The sequence below is a fragment of the Helianthus annuus genome, chromosome 3, assembly GCF_002127325.2.
Source record: "Helianthus annuus cultivar XRQ/B chromosome 3, HanXRQr2.0-SUNRISE, whole genome shotgun sequence".
In the NCBI taxonomy this organism is placed as follows: Eukaryota; Viridiplantae; Streptophyta; class Magnoliopsida; order Asterales; family Asteraceae; genus Helianthus; species Helianthus annuus.
Window position 1 is genome coordinate 77,486,692 of NC_035435.2, and position 23,844 is coordinate 77,510,535.

Sequence of the window (23,844 nt, forward strand, 5' to 3'; positions counted from 1 at the left end):
AATTCGGTTATCCGATTTTTCAAACTTGATCAGTATCGGAACAAATAGTTTCCGATGTTCACTATGCTTCAAGCTTTGGTCATGCGGTCCGATGTTCACTAAAGTTTTGTTTGGGTATCAAAATTTACGACCAAAATAAAGCAAACCATCACTCCCAATGACCAAAATAAAGAACCATTTGTAATCTAAGCCGAAATATGGTTATAGGATCAATTTTAGCCCATAACCAAACCAACCAACCGACCCACGCTCACCACGAAAAAGCACATAATGCAATATTTCTCTTGTATATTGAGAACTACAATTTTGTATAATGTTTTACCAATAAATAAAAATGTTAGTAAATTCAACTATATCACTAAACTATACATAAAAAAAAAAAAAAAAAAAAAAAAAAAAAAAAAAAGAAACCCCTACTATCAGAAGAGATAATTACAATGAAAATATTCCAGGAAATAGACCCTGGATTATGTGGCAAAGGTTTGCAGTAAAAATAACATTGTAACTTTAGCGTAATTTTCCAATTTCCATTTTTTTCTTCAAGGCCTTATGACCATGGTATATGAAAGAGTCTACAATCCCTGCAACGGTAAAGATGCCTGAACACAGCAAAAAATATCATAAAATTAATGACAATACCTATCAATTGTGCTGATTCAGATTACAAGTGAAAGTGGGTGTGTCAAAACCAGCAACATTTAGTGCGGGTTGTAACATGTCGGGTGCTCGGATTGTTGGGTGATTGGTTGATCTGCAAACACTTTTTTGTTCATTCTTAAATAGAATATATAAATAATTAATGCGCTACACATAATTACAAAAACTACACTGTTACGATTATATTCTAACTCTTCGAATAAAGTGTGCATTGTAAATAGACCCGTTTCCCTTGTAACTGATATTTTTTGTTTTACCCATATGGCCCGTTAGAGTTTAAAAAATAACCGAAATCAACCCGTTTGCAGGTAAATTGGTCAAAATTGCCACCTCTTAACTGTATAGGTTGTTGGATTGTGAACATAATTGAACATGTACCTCCAACTATTGCACAAATATTGGTCAAGAAGTGTAAGAAGGAGGGATGTGTTTCTGTGAAATTCACCTGCAGCACCACACAAAAAAAGAACAAATTGTAAAAACGAGTAGCCGAATTTTACTTTTTTGACTTGTTCTCTAACGTAAGAATGAGACCCACAAAATGAAAATGTTAAATGGCTAAAACCAATATGACCAAGTGTTAACTTTTTAATCATGGTGAATAGCTACGACTAAAAAAATGAAAAACACCTTAATTGCAGAATGATCATAGTAAAAGAAGACTCCAGGAGGTGTCCGTTGACTGATTTCTGGACCCTTATAATGTTCTGTCACAGAGAACTGCAATATACAAATTCGATATGTTTTATAACTTAAAAAGTTGATAGCATAGTTGTTAATAGCGAATAGCGACAAGGGACCTATATGCTACATAGCAAATAGCGACTGCTATTTTATATATAGCGATACACTAGAAAAAGAATGTAAAATTTTTTATATGTATATTATATCAAAATACCGTGGTATATATGTTATTTTACATGTATATTTAACAAAAACCTATAAATCCAGCTATTTTATAGCTATATCTAATTGCTATTTACATAAAAAAAAAAAAAAAAGTTAATTGTCGCTATTTATGCTATTGGTCGCTAAGCATAATTTGGTAGCCGGGAATCAACCGTGGATTGTGATGGGGGATTTCAACTCGGCCCTTTATATGGATGATTGTTTGCATGGTTCGTCCACTCCTACGACAGGTATGCGAGATTTCTTTGAGTGTGTTCAACATAATGAGTTGCTTGATATCCCGGGCCATGGTCTTCACTTTACGTGGAACCAAAAACCAAGAGATGGGATTGGAATTCTTAAGAAAATTGATCGGGTAATGGGTAATGTTCGTTTCTTGGATGAGTTCCCGAACGCTCACGTGTTTTACCATCCTTACCGTCTGTCGGACCACACCCCATGTATTCTGAAAATGGCTAGAGAGGTTCGGCCTAAACCTAAGCCATTTAAATTCGCTAACTTCATAGCTTCTAAGGATGGGTTTAAGGAGTGTGTTATGGCTGAATGGAGCAAAACGATTGTTGGTATTCCTATGCTTTCCGTGGTAAAAAAGCTTCGTAACCTTAAGCATCCGTTGCGGATCCTTCTTCATAAACAAGGTAACTTGCATGCTAAGGTTAATAGTCTTAGAGCGAGCCTGGATGATATTCACAAGCTGATTGATCAGAACCCGTTTGATGCTGCTCTTCGGGTCAAAGAATCAAACATTATAAAGGAGCTTCATTGTGCTGCTTATGATGAGGAGTCGTTTCTCAAACAGAAAGCGAAACTTGATTGGCTTAGTGCGGGTGATGGTAACACAACATATTTCCACAACTTTGTTAAAAGTAGGAATGCAAGGAGCAAAATTTACTCTATTAATGACGCTAATGGCAGCCATTACGAGGGCTCAGACGTGGAGCATGCGGTTGTAGATCATTATATGAAGTTTTTGGGTGTCGAGTCCGAGGTTGATGAGCTGATCATGGAGGATTTGTTTTCTAAATCCGTTAGCCCTATTGATGCTAATCATATGATTCGTCCTGTGACTAGAGAAGAAATAAAGGCTGCTATGTTCAGTATTGGTGATAATAAAGCTCCAGGTCCTGATGGTTTCACTTCGGTTTTCTTTAAGAAAGCTTGGGATATAGTGGGTGAGGAGGTTTCGGATGCGATTATGCAATTCTTTGATAATGGTAAATTGCTTCAACAGGTGAATCATACTATTATTGCTCTTGTCCCGAAGGTCCCGACTCCCTCATCGGTTTTGGATTATAGGCCCATTTCTTGCTGTAATGTCATTTTTAAATGCATCAGCAAAATCTTGGCTGATCGAATTAAGTGTAGTTTGGGTAGTTTGGTGGATATAAGTCAATCTGCTTTTGTTCCGGGTAGGAAGATTACTGATAATATTCTGCTCACTCAGGAGCTTATGCATAATTACCACCTTCAAAAAGGAAAACCAAGGTGTGCGCTCAAGATTGACATCCAGAAAGCTTATGATACGGTTAGTTGGTCTTTTTTGAAATCTATTCTAACCAAATTTGGTTTCCCTAGTAAAATGGTTGATTGGATTATGACATGTGTATCCACTGTCTCCTTCTCGCTGAGCATAAACGGGAATCTTTGTGGTTATTTCAAAGGTAGAAGGGGTCTTCGGCAGGGTGATCCTATTTCTCCTTACTTGTTTACTTTAGTTATGGAAGTTCTTTCGTTGCTATTACATAAAGCAGCTGATCAACATCATGCTTTCAGATATCACGATAAATGCAAGCAACATAAGATTATCAATGTCTCATTTTTTGCTGATGATCTATTCTTGTTCGTCAATCCGGACCTGATCTCGGTTAAGGTGGTGCGAGATACATTGGAATTATTCACTAGAATATCAGGGCTAACCCCGAATCTAGCTAAAAGCACAGTGTTCTTTAGCAATGTCTCGTTGGGGGTTAAACAGGACATCCGCTTCCTTCTGCCGTTTCAAGAGGGTGTGCTCCCTGTCAGGTATTTGGGTGTTCCGCTAATTTCTACAAGGCTTATGTACAGATCTACAGGGATTGTAAAATCCTGGTGGACAGGGTGGATAAAAAGATTGACAATTGGATGAATAAGTCTCTTTCGTTTGCGGGGAGGCTTCAGCTGATTAAGTCAGTTATTTCGGCTATGCATATCTATTGGGCTTCAGTTTTTATGCTCCCGGCTCGTATTATGGCAGATATTGAAAAAAGGATGCGGAATTTTCTTTGGAGTGGTGGTGTAGAGAAAGTTGTTCATCCTAAAGTTGCGTGGAAAAATGTATGTCTTCCGAAATCGGAAGGGGGTTTGGGTGTGAGAAGAATTCGGGATATGAATAAAGCGTTGCTTGCGAACCACATTTGGAGTATCTTGCTTAAAAGGGAGTCTCTTTGGGTGAAATGGATCCATTCTTATAGGATTAAGGGAAAGAATTTTTGGAGCATTCCCTTTCGCGGTAGTATGAGTTGGGGATGGAGAAAAATCCTAATGATTCGATCTTCGATTCGTCAGTTTGTTTGGTATTCTATCGGTAATGGTCGGGACACTAATGCGTGGTATGATAACTGGTGTGACCATAGCCCTTTGGGCGATTTCATTACCCCTAGACGAATACATGGAGCGGGTTTTAATATGCAGTCTTCTGTGGCAGATCTTGTAGGTAACCTCAATGAATGGATGTGGCCGGATACATGGTTTCAGCTATACCCGGTTTTCACGAATTTTATTCCTCCGGCTCTTAACCAAAGTAATTCAGATAAGCTGATTTGGAAAGATGGTCAACATATGCAAAAGGAGTTTAGTGCTAGTGAGGTTTGGGATAATATCCGTTCGCGTGGGGAAGAGGTGGGCTGGGCTGATTTGGTGTGGTTTAGTCAATGTATTCCTAGACACTCTTTTCACATGTGGCTTGTTATCAAGAACAAGCTGAAAACCCAGGATCGTATGAGGATTTGGGATGCTGGAAGTGCAACTAATCTTAATCTGATGTGTTGTCCTCTTTGCAGGAAGGGTAAAGACTCTCGTGATCATTTATTCTTTCAGTGTGCTTATGGGGAACAAGTGTGGAATATGGTAAAAACTATGGCTTATATGGATGTAGTGGATGCTAATTGGGACTCTATAATGACTTGGTTCTCACAGCATAGATCGGGTAAGTCGCCTGAAGTTTTAGTTGGTAAAATGGTGGTGGCTGCATCTACTTATTTCATTTGGCAAGAAAGAAACAATAGATTATTCTCTCCAAATCAAAGGAAGGCTGCTTTGATTGCTGATATAGTCCTGCATACGGTGCGTATGAAGCTGATGACGTTCAAAGCAGGGAAAGGCTCCAAGAATCCGTTAGTATTAGAGCGGTGGAAGTTCCAAGTGAAGTCTATGAGCATCGATCCAGGCTAGAGTCGGTTTGGGTTTTGTGTTTTGTTTGTTGCCATTGTTTCGGCTTTTGGTTGTTTAGCCTTTGGTTGTTTTTTGCTTGGTTGTGAACTTGTTGGTTTTGGTTGTGCTAGTCTTGGGATGCCAAGTCTAGCCCTAGTGTGCTTCTCTGGCACGCTCGTGTGATTTTTTATTCTTTATATATAAAATTCACCGGGGTAACCCTTTACCCAAAAAAAAAAAACCCAAATAGCGACACCCCATCGATTCGCTACATAGCGCGCTATAGCGATCGCTATAGCCGCTATTGACAACTATGGACTTGATAGTAGATATCCTCTTTAAAAGTTCATTTGCTACCTGATTTGACCGAATAACTGGCCCTCTAAGAGGAGTATACACAGTTGGCACCACCTGTAATTCATACAAGATTTATGTTACGTATGTATGTGCGTGGAGAGATTAGTAGACAGTAGACCCACTGTAGAAAACTAACCTTGATGAAATACTGATACATTCCATTTGGAGTCTCTTGAAACCAGTGCACCCTGAACAACAATAACAAAAAGTACAAATAATGGTGGTCAAATCACAAACTCTAAAAAGTCAACTGTATTACAGCTATTAACTATAAACTTAAGAAAAAATCTTACCCATCAAGTGGATTGATAATACCAGGATAAGCGTCCCCAAACGACAGTTTATTAATCCTGTGACTTATCTGCGAAAATCATTACGACTTAAAAGTAACGCACGCTTTCTAAAACTAAGCCTGTATCCAAATATGGTAGCCTACATTATAACCATCCTCTTTATAATATTTAACATCATGGGGCGCATGCAAATTTTCGAGATGAAAGCTTTTGACAAAATGAAAATTTCCAGCCATTTTGTTGACCTCTAAAGATCCATACATTGTACATCCTTCACCTTCTTCATCTTTAATCCTCTGAACAAAACCTTCTCTTTTGCACTAACATTACAAGGATGTTCATTTTTAGCATTAGTTTTGAAGATTTATTTATAATTTAATTTAAAAAAAAAAAAAAAAACACCGACCTGGTCAAACAAATCAGGATTCATCACTCCCCAGCCTCTCCTTCGATACGCTTCACGAACCTCATCACATGAATTACAACATTCATCCGATGACTGCCATGTTAAATAGTAACAATAGTCAATGATTTGATAGGTGCATGTTTGTTCATCTAGTGGCGCGTTAAAGAAGACGTACGAGCTCGGCACCATAGCATGAGCCACAATATGTTTCATTGTGTTGAATCTCACCGCCATGTTTCTGCATCGGCTTTCCCATCTTAGGATTACCAATATGATGATGCGTTGTCACTTGAATCAGATTGCCTTTATTATCAATTCTTTCCTTTATTACTGCGTGTTTCTGCAAGCAAGCATAGATTGTAGTCAAATCAAAATGGTGTGCAAGAAGAAATAGGTGGAGAAGCAGACGTACAATATCGAGATGTTGCTCCCCGCTGATATCAATGGCGTCAAGACTGAGTAGGACACATGAAACAGCAGGGAATGTGATATCAAACTGCATTTACATGCAACAGAAGACATAATAAACTGAATTCTATACCAATCTAAAACTTAAAATAATATTATTAACATTTTTTTACATTTATTTTGAGTTTTTCCCCTCTTGAAGTATCAACTACAAGCTTTGTTTCTGTAACTGTTTGGAGATATAGTCCTGCAAGGCACCAACAACATTGCTATGATGATGAAGATAACGACGTGTTTAGTGCTACCAATCTATGTAGGCAGGCAGGCTTATAGTATAAGCACATTAACACATTCAAAGTCGCGGTGGCTTTTTGAACCAATAGAAATCGATAAAATCATGAAAGTGGCAGTGTGTTATACTACTTACTATATAGTCATGTCAAAACAATTTCACGCCATATCAACTTTTACTCGCCTAAATCCTATATATTTTCGTTCTATATTCGAATGTGAATATATACACGATATCATGACATGAAAAAGGTTAGAGTTGCTAGTAAAACTATGACCCAATGACACTCTTAACGTTGCTAATGGCAATAACGGAAAACTTCTGTTATGTCGTTTCATAAACATTTTGATTGGAATAAAAATGTTCATTAGACCGTTCGTAGTGGGTGGTATTTTTTCAAAAAAAAAAAAAAAAAAAAAAACCCCAAACACGCCCCAACATGCCACGTCCCCCACCCCCTTGGGCGTTTTTGGGCGTGATTTTCAAAAAAAAAAAAAGTCCCCAGCGTGTTTTAAATCACGCCAAAATGGAAAATTGTTGGCCAATCACATGCATCCCTCTTTTTCTTGGCCAATCCCCTTTTAACATAATACCCACATCCCCACTACACCCATTTTAGAAAAACATCCTACAATAATGCCCCTAACTAACTGGACTGCCACGTGACGGAAAACGCCCAATGGTACGCATGATCTTAGACACGCAGTTGGAGTAAGGAAGGAAGGAAAGTGAAGGGGAGGAGTGTTATTTGGATTTCAATTCGCCTTAATTACATTGAAATTACATACAATGTTATAATATATAAAAAACAAGGAATTCGATACCTAGCTCGGAGACAAGAAGGAAGAAGATAGCAATAGAGGAAGCAAGGGTAATAAGACCACCAGAAAGCGTACGGCTGTAGAAATCCTCATTCACTTTCGGATACACATCCAGATTCCGTACCCTGCTCAACACTCTCTTCATTTTTCCAGATTTCTTATTATTATTATTATTCAAAATTCACATCCTTTCATTTCATTTCGATTCAATCCGGTGGGGTGTGGACGACGACGACGATGCCATTTTTCATTTCAATTGCTTTTTTTAGGGGCAATCGCTCGCTGCACGCGCCATTCAAAAATTATTACGACCTATTTATTACAGTGGCGGGCGGATTAAAAAAATCCGACTATGAGTAACGTTTCAAAAAAAAATAGTAATAAAATCAGAAAAACGTTAATTTTTTTCAAAATTTATACTAATGTCGGAGCGTCAAAAGGTAGCGGGATCTACCCCTTATTGTAAGGTAGGTCCGCCTCTAATATTATGTATGTGTTTTTTTTCTAATAACTTGGTATGTATATGTATGTATATACGTGTTTTTTTTTTTGCTAATAACTTGTATGTATGTATCAATAGCGAGCGAGGTGATTGGTGGGTTCTTGGGATAGCCCCTCATCATGGAATATGTTTGAAGAAACACTGACTTTCACGGTAGTATCCAACGAGGACTTCAACACTTGGCGATCCGAACAGCTTGACTGCAAAACAGAACATCGTTAGGACTCGTTACAGGAATGGGGTTATTCATGTAACCACCCTCCGGCGTGAGAATAAGTCTCGGTTTCGGGAGTAAAAGAATAGGTGTGTGGAGAAAAGTTGTACGAGAGTAAGATGATCTATACCTTAGATGTTTACCTCTATTTATAGTTTAACATTAGGGTTTCCCTTAACTTAGGATGGGCTCCGATAAGTTAGGGATTTGCATAATCTTCCCAAAAAGTTGGAGATTTGGTTGCGTGACCTATCCATGCAAGATGGAATGTTCTAGAACGAATGTCTATGATTATTTATTTATAATAAAATAATAGGTAATGACCGGGTCGGGTTGGCTGATTCGGGTCATACCTCGTCATGTCCCCCCAATCCGAAGTTATGAAATGAAATTCATGAGATCGGACTAAAAGAAGGAAAAGTCGGTATACCCTGTTTAGAGTAGGGATGGCAATGGGTCGGGTTTGGGACGGGTTTAGGTAATCCCAAACCCAAACTCGATTAGATAAGCTTGTCCCAAACCCGTCCCAAAACCCGTCGGGTTTCTAGCGGGTAAATACCCATCGGGTATCGGGTATACCCGCGGGTTTCGGGTAAACGCATTAATTTAAAAAGATTACTCGTTGGGTATACTCATCTCAAACTCATTGGGTATCTATCGGGTAACTACTAACCGGTTACATTTTGTATTGTTATTATAAAAATATATATCAAATAACTATAATGTATACGAAATAGAATACCTATATGTGTAAAAAATGGATGTATCATATATATACATATTAATAATATAAAAGAAATTATATCAGGCATACAATCGGGTAAACGGGTACACTTTATCGGGTAATTGGGTCGGGTAAACGGGTATATCACTAAATCCCAAACCCGTCCAAAACCCGTGAAAAAAATAAAAACTATTCCCAAACCCGTCCCAAACCCGATTAACCGACCCCAAACCCGTCCCAAATGTGTCGGGTTTCGGGTTTACCCATCGGGTTCGGGTTTGATTGCCATCCCTAGTTTAGAGCAAGTTTATCGACTAAAGTGTTGTTATGGGTTATTAGAAAATGGCGGCGATGGGATAGGACGTGACAGTTAAATCATCATTGGGATGAAAACTGTATTTACCCTGCTCTGATGCGTATTTCCATCCGTTTGGGGTTTCGAATTTGAAAAGTCACCTTCTTGTATAAATAGTACCTCTGTTTGTGAGATTCGAATTCCCTTTCCCTTTCCTCACAACTCTTTCTTTCACTTCCTTATTTCACACAAATGGCCTCTAAGACCGGTGAATCTTCTTCCTCTGCCTCAGCCGGTTCAGATGCCCTGCTTTTGCAAATGGGGAGTGGTGTCTTACAACAACCTTGTGCAAGACTATCGCATCAGGGCTGAGTGGAATCCCGTGTTGCCATCAAGAACAGACAGAGCATTTCCGCTGAAGGAGGGTAAAATCACGTTGTTTAGTGATTTCTTCAAATTTTGCAATTTCCGACTGCCTATTACCAGGTTTTGCAAATTGGTTCTTGACCATTACCGTGTTCACATTTCCCAACTGCATCCACTAGGATTAGTGAAACTTCAACAGTTCGAATTTGCTTGTGCGGACCTAGGGCACATTCCGGAGCTTATTGTTTTTAGGGCTTTCTTTGTTCTTGTGTGGAAATCCCCCTTTTTCACCTTTGATCGGAGAGATACTGATGTATCTTATTTGCGGGATATTCCCACCAGTTCTAAAGACAAAGATTGGAAAAAGAAGTTTTTCTATATCGATGCCTGTGTAATTCCTGATGAGATGCACTGGAGAGATATGGGTCCAAAAGACAAGGTTAAGGACGATAGTCCTTCAGAAGATGCTTATATCTCGAACGCCCTATATACAAGGTTGTGCGGCCGCCCTTTTGAGTGCACAGTGATCCCAGAAGGAGCCCTGGTGATGGCGGGGATGAGTCTGTTGTGGCACGACATCAAACAGTACCCTTCGTTTCGAAGGGATGATGAATGTATGCTTGTTTTTTGTCAATCATATGTGCTGTCATTTCAGAAATAACATGTGTGTATATCTCAGGGGAGTGGAGTTTGTTTGACTTTGTTGATCCGCCGCGCCACCTCGCGCTTAGGGCCGCGGACCGCGTGCTCGATGACCAAGAGCTAGATGTTTTGAAAGTTCATCTTGAGCAGTTTTTGTTACCCGCTCTGCCGGCGGATCCCGCTGTCTACCTATCCCCCCTCTCCCTCAGTGGGGGAAGTGGTGTTGCTGCTCCCGAGAAAAAACCAACCCGGGTAAAGATTTCCGGGAGGAAATACATGGCATTCAGTGCAGCCCCACCTTCCGCTGGCGTGACGGCATTTACCAGGGGTGATAACTCCACTACCACTGAAATAACAAGTCCCACCCACGTGACGAAGAAACGAAAATTCGTTGCTCCCACTCTAACCGCGTTCGAAGCTGTGCAGGCCGCCTATGCCCTGCCACTTGGTATGTGTTTTTTCTTACGAATGATTATTGTGAATTATGAACTTCGTGTTGCTAAAACTCGTCTTCAATATAGGTATTACTAGTGGAACACAAGAGGGCGTGATGCCTACCTCTTTGCCATCAGTGGGGGTAGTGCTTCCAACTGTTGGTAGTGATAGTTTATCAGGGATTATATCGCAGGCGGGTGTTACCTCCGCTATTAGTTGTGCCATGCCGCCGCCTATGCTTATCGCTGCTGTGACTGTAACAGCTAGTCCAATTTCCACGCCGTTGACTTCCAGCATTGCTCCTTCTTCGTTGTTCGACTCTTCAGTGAGCATATTTTCTGCACCGAAAAGGAGATACCTACCGTGTCCCTTGCTCAAGAGGCGACTAGCGCTGGAGGTCATGCTACCGGCGATGCTGGGGGGTCCAGCAGTGACTAGCGCTGGAGGTCTACTGTCAGTTGAGTTTGAAAGCTTCGACAAGGTAATCGGAATGGATCAACTGCCGAGTGTTCGAGCGGAGATTGATAACCGCATCACAATGGCAAACGAAGAAACGACCGTGGCTCATGAAGCAGGATACGCCCCTACAAATTACTAATTGCTGGGAGGCCCAAAAGTTATTGCGTAAAGGATGTGTTGTTTTCTTGGCTCATGTCGGGGACAAGGGAGCCGAAGGACCAAAACTCGAAGATATTCCTGTGATAAGGAAATATCCTGAAGTCTACCCTCAAGACTTGCCAGAATTATCCCCTCAATGACAAGACGAATCTTCGCATCGATTTGATTCCAGGCGTTGCGCCTGTAGTCGATGCACTTTAGCGACTTACACCTCGGAGATGCAAGAATTGGCAGTGCGACCTCAGAAGTTGATGGAGAAGGAAGATAACAGACCAAAAATTCCCTTTTGGGTAACCCAGATTTCTCCTCATCAAAAAGGAGGACGTAATTTTCAAATAGGCATCGACTATCAAGAGCCGAACGAACTAACCCACAAGAGTCAGTAACTCTTGCTGAGAATTAACAAATTTCTTACTTAACTAACTGTGAGGATCCAACTACTATTACACGACTGATTGATGATCGAGTGTCGTTAGTGATGAATTCAGGAAGAAAGCATACCGAGGGAAATTGTGGGACAATAACTTGTTTTTAAACGTACACAAAGATGGTGTTTCCTACACAATGCACAAAACCGAGTTACACAGAATACGAAACCTTGAGGATCTAGAAAACATATGCTTAGGACCCTTGGGAACCCAGGTCCAAACTTGTAAAGGTTGTTACTTAGACACCATATCTGTTAACAAAATTGAACACTATTAACCTGACATATATGCCATTTCAGTTAACAGAACAGAAAGTACTTGAAATTCTTTCGTTAAAATCTTCACTTTTGCTTCTAGCCGAGTAGATGTTTGCATCTCTACTCCCCTTAAAGTAGTTGCATCGCTTTGATTTTCTTCGCTAAGTGCGAACACATCTGCTTCGATACATGGTCATTACCTCATACTCATTGTTTCATCACCTGGAAACTCACATATTACGCGTACACCATCTGCTACGCATACGGTTTCATTTCGAATGCTTCATTGAAATTCGAATATTATGTTGCTAAATCTAACTACTGGTTTGTGATTCGAATGGCCTACATTATTGTAACGGTTGACTCTTTTGCTATCAAGTCAACACACTTTCTCGAAAACTTCTTTTGTTTCAAGATACATTCATGGTTTATTTTTGTAACCATGCTGAGATTTCCCTTATTGGTACATACGTTTATTGTCGGGTTATGCTGAAAATAAGTTCAATTGCTTGAACTTATCCATTTCACATGTTTTGATTTGAGACGCCATGTGATGTATTGGGAACATCACATTCAAATATTCTTGCAAAGGTTCTTTTGTTTCGAGACATAGTGGACTCGATTGGCCTACGACTCCACTAAATCATTTGTTGATTTCGATACCTTGCGGTGATACTTTCACAGAATTGAAGCTTGCGCTAAGTTCGTTACGCACCTCATACACGGATTTGATTATTTATTGACTTGCACTAAATCCGTTTTGTTTATCATGATTAAAGCAGTCTCAACACAGTTGTGTGTTAAGGCAATGGTACATAGATTCATTTCATAAGCCCAATGTACCTCCTGACGATACTTTCATTGACTAATCGAATACCTTGTGGTATTTAATACTTTTTCACCTCCGATCAAAAACAGTGGCTCTTTGAGATTCTTTGTTCAATTGGAAACTTTACGACATTGTGTAAATCAAACCTTCGGGTTGTCTTTGTACACTTTCATTTGATTTCAGGCACGGTAAACTTGTTTAGTCACCACCATTATTGAATCTCGTCATTCCGACACCCTGTGGTGTCATTATCTTGTGCTAATCATGGTCAACTGTTTCACCCAAAACTACATATACTTTTGTTGACTTGTCATTTAAACATTTCTGATGCAACTGCGAATCAAGACCGTGATACACCAAAAATTCGCTTGTATTAATACTTTTGTTGACTTGTCATTTAAACATTTCTGATGCAACTACGAATCAAGACCGTGATACACCAAAAATTCGCTTGTATTCCATTCGGTGTACCTATGAAACTTAAGAGTGCCAACACACTAAACCTTTCCGTTCATTTAGTCGGGGGATTTACAGATCACTTTGCTACTACTTTTGAGTTATTGATTTTGAGTTCATATAGCGGATGCTACGGTTGAGAAAACTCGTTGGCAAAAATTGTGACCGACTATCTAAGTATCCAAATGGACAAGACTCCTCTTTTGTGGAACCCCTGTAACTGGATTACACTAGACTACACGTCAATACGACTTATGCCCTTGACATTAAATGCTAAAAGCACATACCTTTTAACCATTGGATTCGTGTTGTTATATATTCTTGGACTCACTTGATGTGAATAAGGTTTGTGTAGGATCGTATCGCGACCCGAATGAGTCGATCAGAGGTGTTTTCTTCAATTACAGGTGCGGAAAACAAGTAATCAACGTAGGAATAGCTTGCAATTCACTTTAAACTCCTTTTCTATTAATTTGACGGTAAATACAACGAGTTCTCGATCCGGCAGCACTTCGGTACGAGATTCAACCAACCGTTACAAATGAGATCGCTCTTGGGGTATATATAGGCAATTGGAACCGCTTATTGGACAGGCCCAATAAGCGGCCCAACATGACATTGGAGCGGTCCACTCGAGCGATCCAGCAAGTTGCCATTCGAGCGATCCAAACATGGTCACTCGAGCGATCCACTAACCTAATGGACTAATAAGCGATCCATTATCCCTAATTCTATACATTCTCACTATTTCTCGTATTACGTGCCCAGATCTAATATCTTAAGTCTATGACTCGATACAAGACGTAATCAGCAGATGTAGTGCACCAACAGACTCCCCCTCAGATGTTGATGGAGTCGACTGTCGAGTCACACCAATGCTGTGTCTTCACATCTTTAGTCTTGATCAGTCTTTGGGCTTCTAGCTCTCTATCTACAGACTCCCCCTCTCGATTTACTGGTATTCCTTTGTTCTTCAGTAACATCTTCAGGATCTTTGTCTGGCATTCCGTCTATCAGCTTCTCATCTTATCCTGCATAAGCTTTACCTCAAAGTAAATTTCTTTCACATATATTTCAAACATATATCACTGCACCAATTCAGATTCTTCTTTAAACAAACACAGAGTTTGATGAACCACTTGAAAGGTTAGATTATGAAATCATTTAATTTCACACACACACTCCCCCTCAAGTATTACTCATCATGTTTAGCACTCGGAATTTTGAAAATCAGCTATTCAACATCAGTTATCGAAAATCTTTTTGAATTTTCAAAATTTATGCTAAAACACACCAAAAATCTTTTTGGATTTTTCTGAAAGAAAATAAAATGCAGAAAATGAAATATTTACAGACAATATTTTTGTGAGCTCGTGCAAGAGGATCATATCAGTTTTTGAGACAAATCACCAACACCGTTAAGCTTTAAACATTTTAAGTTCTAAACAATTTACCTAGATTGTCAGTATGTTTGTCCACTTAAATCTTCACACAGACTTCAATTGATTCGAGATACGATATTAATGTTTTAGAGACTTAAACTTAATTGTGTATCACTCCACTTGAATATACTCCTGTATCCAGATCCCAAATATTCAGTCTTACAGGTGAGTATACCACAGATGATATCTGTAAAGGGGTTAAATGCGAGGGCCGTGAGAGCTCAGGTCGATACTTCCGTATACGCAGAGAGATGACGGCTTCGACTTTTGGTGGGTCCCCTTTAGAGGATCTTTTTTTACAACAGCAATGACTATCAATTTTATTGTTTAATCAGATTGCTGAGGGCGGCGCTTTTTCAAGCATTTGCAGAAAGTATTATCCGGGGACTAGATCAGTACTTCCATACAGCAGAAGTCCCGGGATAATACCCCAGATATCACTGAGCATAAAGACCTAGTATCTCAGAATACGGGACCTTTCAAACAAGATTTCGGGGGTTACCCATATATTCAAGAATAGTTACCCACGAATTAAGCAAGTTTGATTTAGGTTTATATCTCGTTTCAATCTACTAAATGTGCGAAAATCTACTGACACATCCGCAGTAAGATCGTTTATCACATTTAAACTTTCCAATTCTTTAGCATGTTGTGATAGTCCACTGATGTACTATCATTTCCTCTTTTTCACAACAAAACTCATTTTTGATTTTATCATGTTTTTGACTTTTTCAAATTTTCTAATGTTTTTGGATTTTCTGAAATTTTCTTACTCCCCCTAAAATGCAAACACATTAACGAAAATATGAAAACAAACTGTACAGAAACATGACAACCGATATCAAATCACCTCAAATCGCCATTCACTAGGCATAAACAATCAGAACTCCCCCTATCAACAAACTATTTTCCCATTTAGATTTCAAAACACTTAAGTTTGTTTTAATCAAAATGGTTTTTCCGGAAAATAAGTTTGATTGATTTTACCACTTGTAGATTTATCAAACAAATGTTCGGGGATGTGGTTCATCATCTTGTCTTCCAAACAAATGCTCTGATACCACTTGTAGGATCGTATCGCGACCCGAATGAGTCGATCAGAGGTGTTTTCGTCAATTACAGGTGCGGAAAACAAGTAATCAACGTAGGAATAGCTTGCAATTCACTTTAAACTCCTTTTCTATTAATTTGACGGTAAATACAACGAGTTCTCGATCCGGCAGCACTTCGGTACGAGATTCAACCAACCGTTACAAATGAGATCGCTCTTGGGGTATATATAGGCAATTGGAACCGCTTATTGGACAGGCCCAATAAGCGGCCCAACATGACATTGGAGCGGTCCACTCGAGCGATCCAGCAAGTTGCCATTCGAGCGATCCAAACATGGTCACTCGAGCGATCCACTAACCTAATGGACTAATAAGCGATCCATTATCCCTAGTTCTATACATTCTCAATATTTCTCGTATTACGTGCCCAGATCTAATATCTTAAGTCTATGACTCGATACAAGACGTAATCAGCAGATGTAGTGCACCAACAGTTTGATTCGGTTTGGTGATTATCTACCTCGGTACTATTCATATACATACATTCATAATGAAACCCTAAGGAGTTAAGGTAGTACAAATTTCGAGGACGAAATTTTCTTAACGGGGGGGGGGGGGGAGGGAATGTGACAACCCTCACAATTGCAGGTACTGTACAAATTAATTAACTCTAATTATGTGCTTAATGACTGTGCTTGATTACATCTGATGCTTTAAACTGCTTACTGATTTATGGTTTATACATACATGTGCATTCTTTACATACAGTCACTTCAATTATTTCATACAGACTCTTAGTGACAAACCTGATGCACAAAGCACAGTTAGTACAGTGAGCGAATAACTCAGACACATGCTGACAATGCCAGCACTTAGACAGATACTATTTTTAGGCCAATATGGGCCAGGGATAAAACACTACACCAGTATGGAGTGTAGGGAAGTGAGGACCATAAGACTATGTCACTAGGTGATAGTTTGAGTGCCGGAAAGTGCCTAAAACGCAATTTAATTACAGAATTCCGCATTTTTAGTAACAATTCAGCTTTTAACACACTCATATTATACAGAGTATTGACTAAATGGTCCTGGACACTTTCCTAAGTGCTGGAATTAATTTCGTTACAAAAAGATGCACAAAAGACGCTATACGGTACAATTTAACACTTTAATGGAACGATACTTAACCGAACAACCGGACAATACTCGGGACACCAAAATTTATTCAAGAGCATTACTTTATTATTTTTCACTAATTATGGTCTCAAGAATCGCCACACACTATAAAATATGTCATACACTTACTACTTTAGAAAATACCCTAAACCTTCTAAATAATCACCTATTTATAATAAAAATTTACATTTTACCCCCCCCCCCCACAAATTTCGGCCCACATATGGGACCCACCCATAATCATCACTAAATCCCAACTAAATATTCCTTTTTAATGTGATTGGACCTCCTTTGATTGCTACAAGTGCCAAGAAATTTGACATCATTACAAGTAGAAGAGTATCATCACTTCAAAGATCCTACACTCTCTCACTTGCTCTCTCTCTCTCATTTTCGGTCCCCCATGGCTGAATTCACCATCACCACCACTTAATCATCTTCATCCTCATCATACTCAAGCTCCATTCAAGCCTTCAAGGCGGTTCATGAAGGTAGCAAGTTGAAAGAACTTCAAGGAAGCTTTGTTCTAATATTATCATCACCTCTTTCACCATCATTTCTTGTTCACAAGTTCATCCCTAGCCCTTGTGCTAGTAGTAAGTCTTCGATCTAGCTCATGAATCATTTCTACGTTGATTGTTCGAAACATTGTTGTATGAAGCTTAAAATAAGAGCACAAAGAGAAAGTGAACAAGGAACCTAAACACAAACTTATGTAATGATAAAATCTGGTTGTATTATGTTGGTATAAGTATGCATGTTGTTTGATCATTGATTTCTCGATAAACCCGTTGTTAGAACCATCGTTGACGCGTTTTTAGTCACTTCTACAATGTAAACAGCTTGCTGAGTTGGATTTCTAGCCAACTTCAACAGGCTGTAACGGAATCATTTTAAATCGAAAAACGGATTTTCTGAAGGCTAAAATGAGTATTTTGGAATAACTAAACAAATGGCACTGGAATCGTAATTTTTCGAGACCGTTTACTATTTTTAAAAGACTATTTCTGGACAGCAGCCCAAGCTGCATTTTTACTGCAGAAAAAGTGTGTTGTTTTCAAAGTCATAACCTGAAACCTGAGTGAAACCGACTCATGGAATTTTTACAGTAGATGGACACCGTTGTCAGGACGACCCTCCAACTGGAATTTCGTCATTTCAGACAATTATGTTGTACTACTTTTAAACTTAAATTAATGGATGTACATCTACTGGTTTTATCATATAGTGTTGTTATGATCATATGCAATGGTATTAAGAAGTCACACCAATAATCACGCTTCCGCAAAAGTCAGGGTGTGACAGCTTGCTCAAGGCGTATCTTAATCCTGGACGAGATACGCGGTCTTAAACTCGGGGTTGTTTTAAAAATCTTTTGTTGAGTCTTTTTGAACTCCTTAAAACATGTTATGGTTGGTAACTTAATATTGGTCTCGTCATTTCAGACAATTATGTTGTACTACTTTTAAACTTAAATTAATGGATGTACATCTACTGGTTTTATCATATAGTGTTGTCATGATCATATGCAATGGTATTAAGAAGTCACACCAATAATCACGCTTCCGCAAAAGTCAGGGTGTGACAGCTTGCTCAAGGCGTATCTTAATCCTGGACGAGATACGCGGTCTTAAACTCGGGGTTGTTTTAAAAATCTTTTGTTGAGTCTTTTTGAACTCCTTAAAACATGTTATGGTTGGTAACTTGATATTGGTCTCGTCATTTCAGACAATTATGTTGTACTACTTTTAAACTTAAATTAATGGATGTACATCTACTGGTTTTATCATATAGTGTTGTTATGATCATATGCAATGGTATTAAGAAGTCACACCAATAATCACGCTTCCGCAAAAGTCAGGGTGTGACAGCTTGGTATCAAAGCTTCGATCGTAGCGAACTAGGATTCATTCTCGAGTCTAGACTACGATCAATAGGGCTCTCACGAAAACGCTTTTACAAACATGTTTTTCATTGCATACACAAAACGCCCAGATCCAGGGAACAAACATTTTTACAAACAAAAGGCACAAATACACATTCCAAAATATATGTTTATAATCCAGCCTTAGAGGCTGAGGGAGGTTCAGTCTTAGAGACTGAGGGATTCAATCTTAGAGATTGAGGGAGGTTCAGCCTTAGAGGCTGAGGGAGGTTCAGTCTTAGAGACTGAGGGATTCAATCTTAGAGATTGAGGGAGGTTCAGCCTTAGAGGTTGGGGAGGTTCAGTCTTAGAGACTGAGGGGTTCAATCTGAGAGATTGGGGAGGTTCAGTCTTAGAGACTGAGGGGTTCAATCTGAGAGATTGGAGAGGTTCAGTCTTAGAGGCTGGGAAAAAAATTTAGTCTTAGAGACTGGGAGGTTTGGTCTTAGAGACCAGGGATTTAGTCTTAGAGACTGGGAGGTTTGGTCTTAGAGACCAAGGATTTAGTCCTAGAGACTAGGGAAGTTGGTCTTAGAGACCAGGGAGTTGGTCTTAGAGACAAGGGAGTTAGTCTGAGAGACTAGGGAGTTCAGTCTAAGAGACTGGGTGGGATAGTCTAGGGAAGACTAGGATGATTACTTGCTTACATTGTTATCACATACATGCTTAATTGCTGATTATCGATAAACGTGCATATGTGGAAATTGTTTGCATACGCTAACTGATAGTAATTACTATGGAAATGCATACTATGACTACCATGTACCGATACACGTGTCGCCTTGATCAAAAAGCGGGTTGTCAAGCATTGATGACCCTATAGCCACCACCACAAATGATGAGACTGCACTTGCGCCAGAGATATTTACGTCAGACACTGAGAGTGATCCTGATATGCTGACCAAGGGCATGGACGACTTACAACAGTCCGCGCTACCAGATTTTGGGATGATTTATCCTTGCCGAAGGCTTCTCCGACAAAAATCCTCCTACTACTCTTGTTTCAGTCCATGACCACTTCATCACTGGTCACCCCGATGGTGAACACACCATGGTTTCGAACCTCGACAATACGCCCCCTGTGGACATTCCTTCCGAAGGTAGGCTACTCGACGAATAGCCGATGACGTCGACATGACTATTGATGGTCCTCCTGACGACATCCATGGTGATGGAAAGTTAGACAAGAACGTTATTACAAATTTCACATTTGAGACCTCTATTATCAGGCTATCCTCTGCGCCTGGAATACACACGATTTCAGACTCCTCTGAGTCTGTGACATTTACAGCCTTATAGATGGCCGGATTGCAACCTTCTACTACTGACACAGACGACGACGCCGTTATGACTGCTGCACTATCACTTGCTCGAGGCGCCACACCGTTACATGACCCGGAGACTGCCCCTGAGCTAGCTTCTGCACCTTTGTGGGACAACTTGATGTTGCACCGGCTGATCCTGCACTCTTGATTGATCATAACCCTGTTTCCTTTTGGGTTTACCAGACATTGCACCTCTTATATCTGACCCAGTACCTGCACCTGACGATCCCCTTATTGGTTGAGACGTTTGTTATTGCACCCACAACCGATGATGATTGCTCCTTCTCTCCTATGGAGACCGACGTCCATTGCATCAGCATGCCTATCGCTTCCTCTTAGGACTTACCCACACCACAGAAAGGTACTCCAGGACGGCACCCGCCTAACGATCCCTATTGCTACTACAACATTTTCTATGACCTCACAGGCCGCGCTGTTGCTATTTTCAACCCTACAGCGCTGGACGAGCCATTTCGATGGTCCCTATAATACACTATGCTAATTTTAAGACCCTCACACTATGGAGACTACACAGCTATAGTTTGAGGATATGAGTCGCAGAACGTTGGAACTTGAGCTGACACCACGTCCTCCACCCTGTCTATTGCCAGTATACTTTGATCCTCCACATTCATCACTGTCTCCTTTGGCACACTCACCTGCTGCTATTACACCTTCTTGGTTATTAAGGCTCGTTTCTTTACTGTCGAGTGGCAGATCGGTTAATTACTTCGACATATATACAAGCTCGAGGAGGAGTTCACGCATGTTAACGATTTACTTTTCTTTCCCACTCCACCTCAGTCACCAATATAATTGATTTCTGGATTTTGCGGATTGCATTACATTTGGGTAAAGACACTAATGATAAGCCGGGATTGTGGAGACTTTTAAAGACCACTTCAGACTACGTGATTTTGATACACTGATATACTTGTTGGGCAAGGGTAGGGTGACCCTGTTTCCCCCTTGATGTGATACATTTTGAAAGACGATACAATTGTGGTCGGAGAATAATAAATCATGCGACAATACTTGTGGCCAATGACCAGCGAAAGCTCAGACGCTATGTCTTCGTTAAGCACGTTATTGATATATATATGTGCGTGCTATAATTTTGACGCTACGTGCTTACTTGTTATGCTCTCGTTAAACATAATTACCAAATTGCTTGGTTATGCTATGATTATGCTATTGCTTGATTGGTTGGTATGATAACCTATTGTGTGTATATACATATGACCACTAAACAACTAAACGCGTCCCCTGAACAAATATAACCTGACTTAACTAATCTTCTCCTGAGAAGATGTCGGCACAAGGGAACGTCAATGCCAACAACCTTCCGCCAGCGGCAGAACTACAAGAGCGCATCTCACAGGCCATTGCACAGCTCGAGGCCCTCCGCTCCGAACACAGCGAAGGCTGCACCTACAAGCAGTTCTTAGACCACAAACCTCGGGAATTTGACGGCACTGGGGGTGCCTTAGCCTTCGTACGCTGGGTTGAGAAAACGGATTCTGTCTTAAGATTGAGCAAATGTGCCCCAGGGCACCAGGTCACGTACATAGCTGGGCTATTTGTAGATGGGGCTCTATCACGGTGGAACCTTCATGTTCAGACAATGGGCGAGACCGCCGCGTATGCTTTGACGTGGGACGAACTGAAAGAACTGATGCGTAAGAGATATTGCTCAAGGGCAGAAGTGCAGAAGTTAGAGACTGAACTGTGGAACTTGAAAATGGAAGGTCCAAAGATAGCCGAATATGTGCAGAGATTTGGCGAATTATCACAAGTTGCTTCGCGTTTGGTGGAACCGGAACCTAGGAAGATTGAACGTTTCATAGGGGGATTGGCACCTCAGATTCTAAGCCTGGTAACAACATCTAAACCTTCAACGATCACCGAGGCTATCAACACAAGCGTGGCGCTCACTGAAGAAGCGGTTAGACTAGGAAAATTTTCCACTACGGACGAGAAAAAGGAGACTCCTATAGAGTCATCTGGGGATAATAAGAGAAAGATCGCAAATTTCAAGAAAATTACTCAGGCAAGTAACAAGAAAAAGACCAAAAAGGGAAAGGACTACATGGGTATTCTCCCTAAGTGCGACAATTGTCTACGCTATCATGTCGGGCGATGTAAATATGGGAAATGTGATAACTGTGGCAAGAGAGGGCATCCTAAGGAAACTTGTAGGCAAGTTACTGAAAGTAGGAATGGAGGCCAAGATGGAAGCAAGAATCACGGAGAGAGCAACGAAAGTGACGATTATCCAGGCAGGAAAAGTGACAGACAAAAACGTGCTCAAGGTGTCTTAACTGTGGGAGCAAGAAGCATTTCAGAAGATACTGCCCTAAGAAGAATCAGGCACGAAGATAAAAGCTCAGTAGCAGAGCTAGGGGAGCACACCAGGAATCCAAGCATGGATATCGGTACGTCCAATATCACTCAACGTTATGCATCTGTGTTGCCAAATACTATTGCAAATTTTCGGTTTCGCATCTCTAGAGATCGAGAGTGTACTGATATAGTAGCACTTAAGTTAGATAACTTGCACTCGATGGGACTAGCCAGGTGAAGCTAGTGGAAGTCAACGCAGTGACTAGAAACGGCAAGATAGAACCCGGAGAGCGTGAATTTACGCTTGATCTACTGCCAGTTGAGTTGGAAAGCTTCGACAAGGTAATCGGAATGGATCAACTGCCGAGTGTTCGAGCGAAGATTGATAACCGCATCACAATGGCAAACGAAGAAACGACCGTGGCTCATGAAGCAGGATACGCCCCTACAAATTACTAATTGCTGGGAGGCCCAAAAGTTATTGCGTAAAGGATGTGTTGTTTTCTTGGCTCATGTCGGGGACAAGGGAGCCGAAGGACCAAAACTCGAAGATATTCCTGTGATAAGGAAATATCCTGAAGTCTACCCTCAAGACTTGCCAGAATTATCCCCTCAACGACAAGACGAATCTTCGCATCAATTTGATTCCAGGTGTTGCGCCTGTAGTCGATGCACTTTAGCGACTTACACCTCGGAGATGCAAGAATTGGCAGTGCGACCTCAGAAGTTGATGGAGAAGGAAGATAACAGACCAAAAATTCCCTTTTGGGTAACCCAGATTTCTCCTCATCAAAAAGGAGGACGTAATTTTCAAATAGGCATCGACTATCAAGAGCCGAACGAACTAACCCACAAGAGTCAGTAACTCTTGCTGAGAATTAACAAATTTCTTACTTAACTAACTGTGAGGATCCAACTACTATTACACGACTGATTGATGATCGAGTGTCGTTAGTGATGAATGCAGGAAGAAAGCATACCGGGGGAAATTGTGGGACAATAACTTGTTTTTAAACGTACACAAAGATGGTGTTTCCTACACAATGCACAAAACCGAGTTACACAGAATACGAAACCTTGAGGATCTAGAAAACATATGCTTAGGACCCTTGGGAACCCAGGTCCAAACTTGTAAAGGTTGTTACTTAGACACCATATCTGTTAACTCAATTGAACACTATTAACCTGACATATATGCCATTTCAGTTAACAGAACAGAAAGTACTTGAAATTCTTTCGTTAAAATCTTCACTTTTGCTTCTAGC

General features: G+C 40.3%; 1 protein-coding gene across 2 annotated transcripts; it reads right to left on the reverse strand.

Moving 5' to 3' along the window:
* Positions 1 to 263: 263 nt before the first annotated feature.
* Positions 264 to 7,842, reverse strand: LOC110928974 (endoplasmic reticulum-Golgi intermediate compartment protein 3). 2 transcript variants are annotated; one of them, XM_022172049.2, is made up of 12 exons: positions 7,555 to 7,841; positions 6,612 to 6,685; positions 6,443 to 6,526; positions 6,206 to 6,370; positions 6,031 to 6,123; positions 5,768 to 5,944; positions 5,625 to 5,692; positions 5,468 to 5,519; positions 5,332 to 5,385; positions 1,288 to 1,377; positions 1,036 to 1,102; positions 264 to 599 (listed from the first exon to the last, which is right to left on the reverse strand). In XM_022172049.2, exons 1-12 carry the CDS (start codon positions 7,694 to 7,696, stop codon positions 508 to 510), a joined length of 1,158 nt encoding a protein of 385 aa, XP_022027741.1. In that variant the 5' UTR covers positions 7,697 to 7,841; the 3' UTR covers positions 264 to 507. The 2 variants fall into 2 exon arrangements, with proteins under 2 accessions (XP_022027741.1, XP_022027742.1); XM_022172050.2 differs by lacking the exon at positions 1,036 to 1,102 and having other exon boundaries at positions 305 to 599; positions 7,555 to 7,842.
* Positions 7,843 to 23,844: the final 16,002 nt, after the last annotated feature.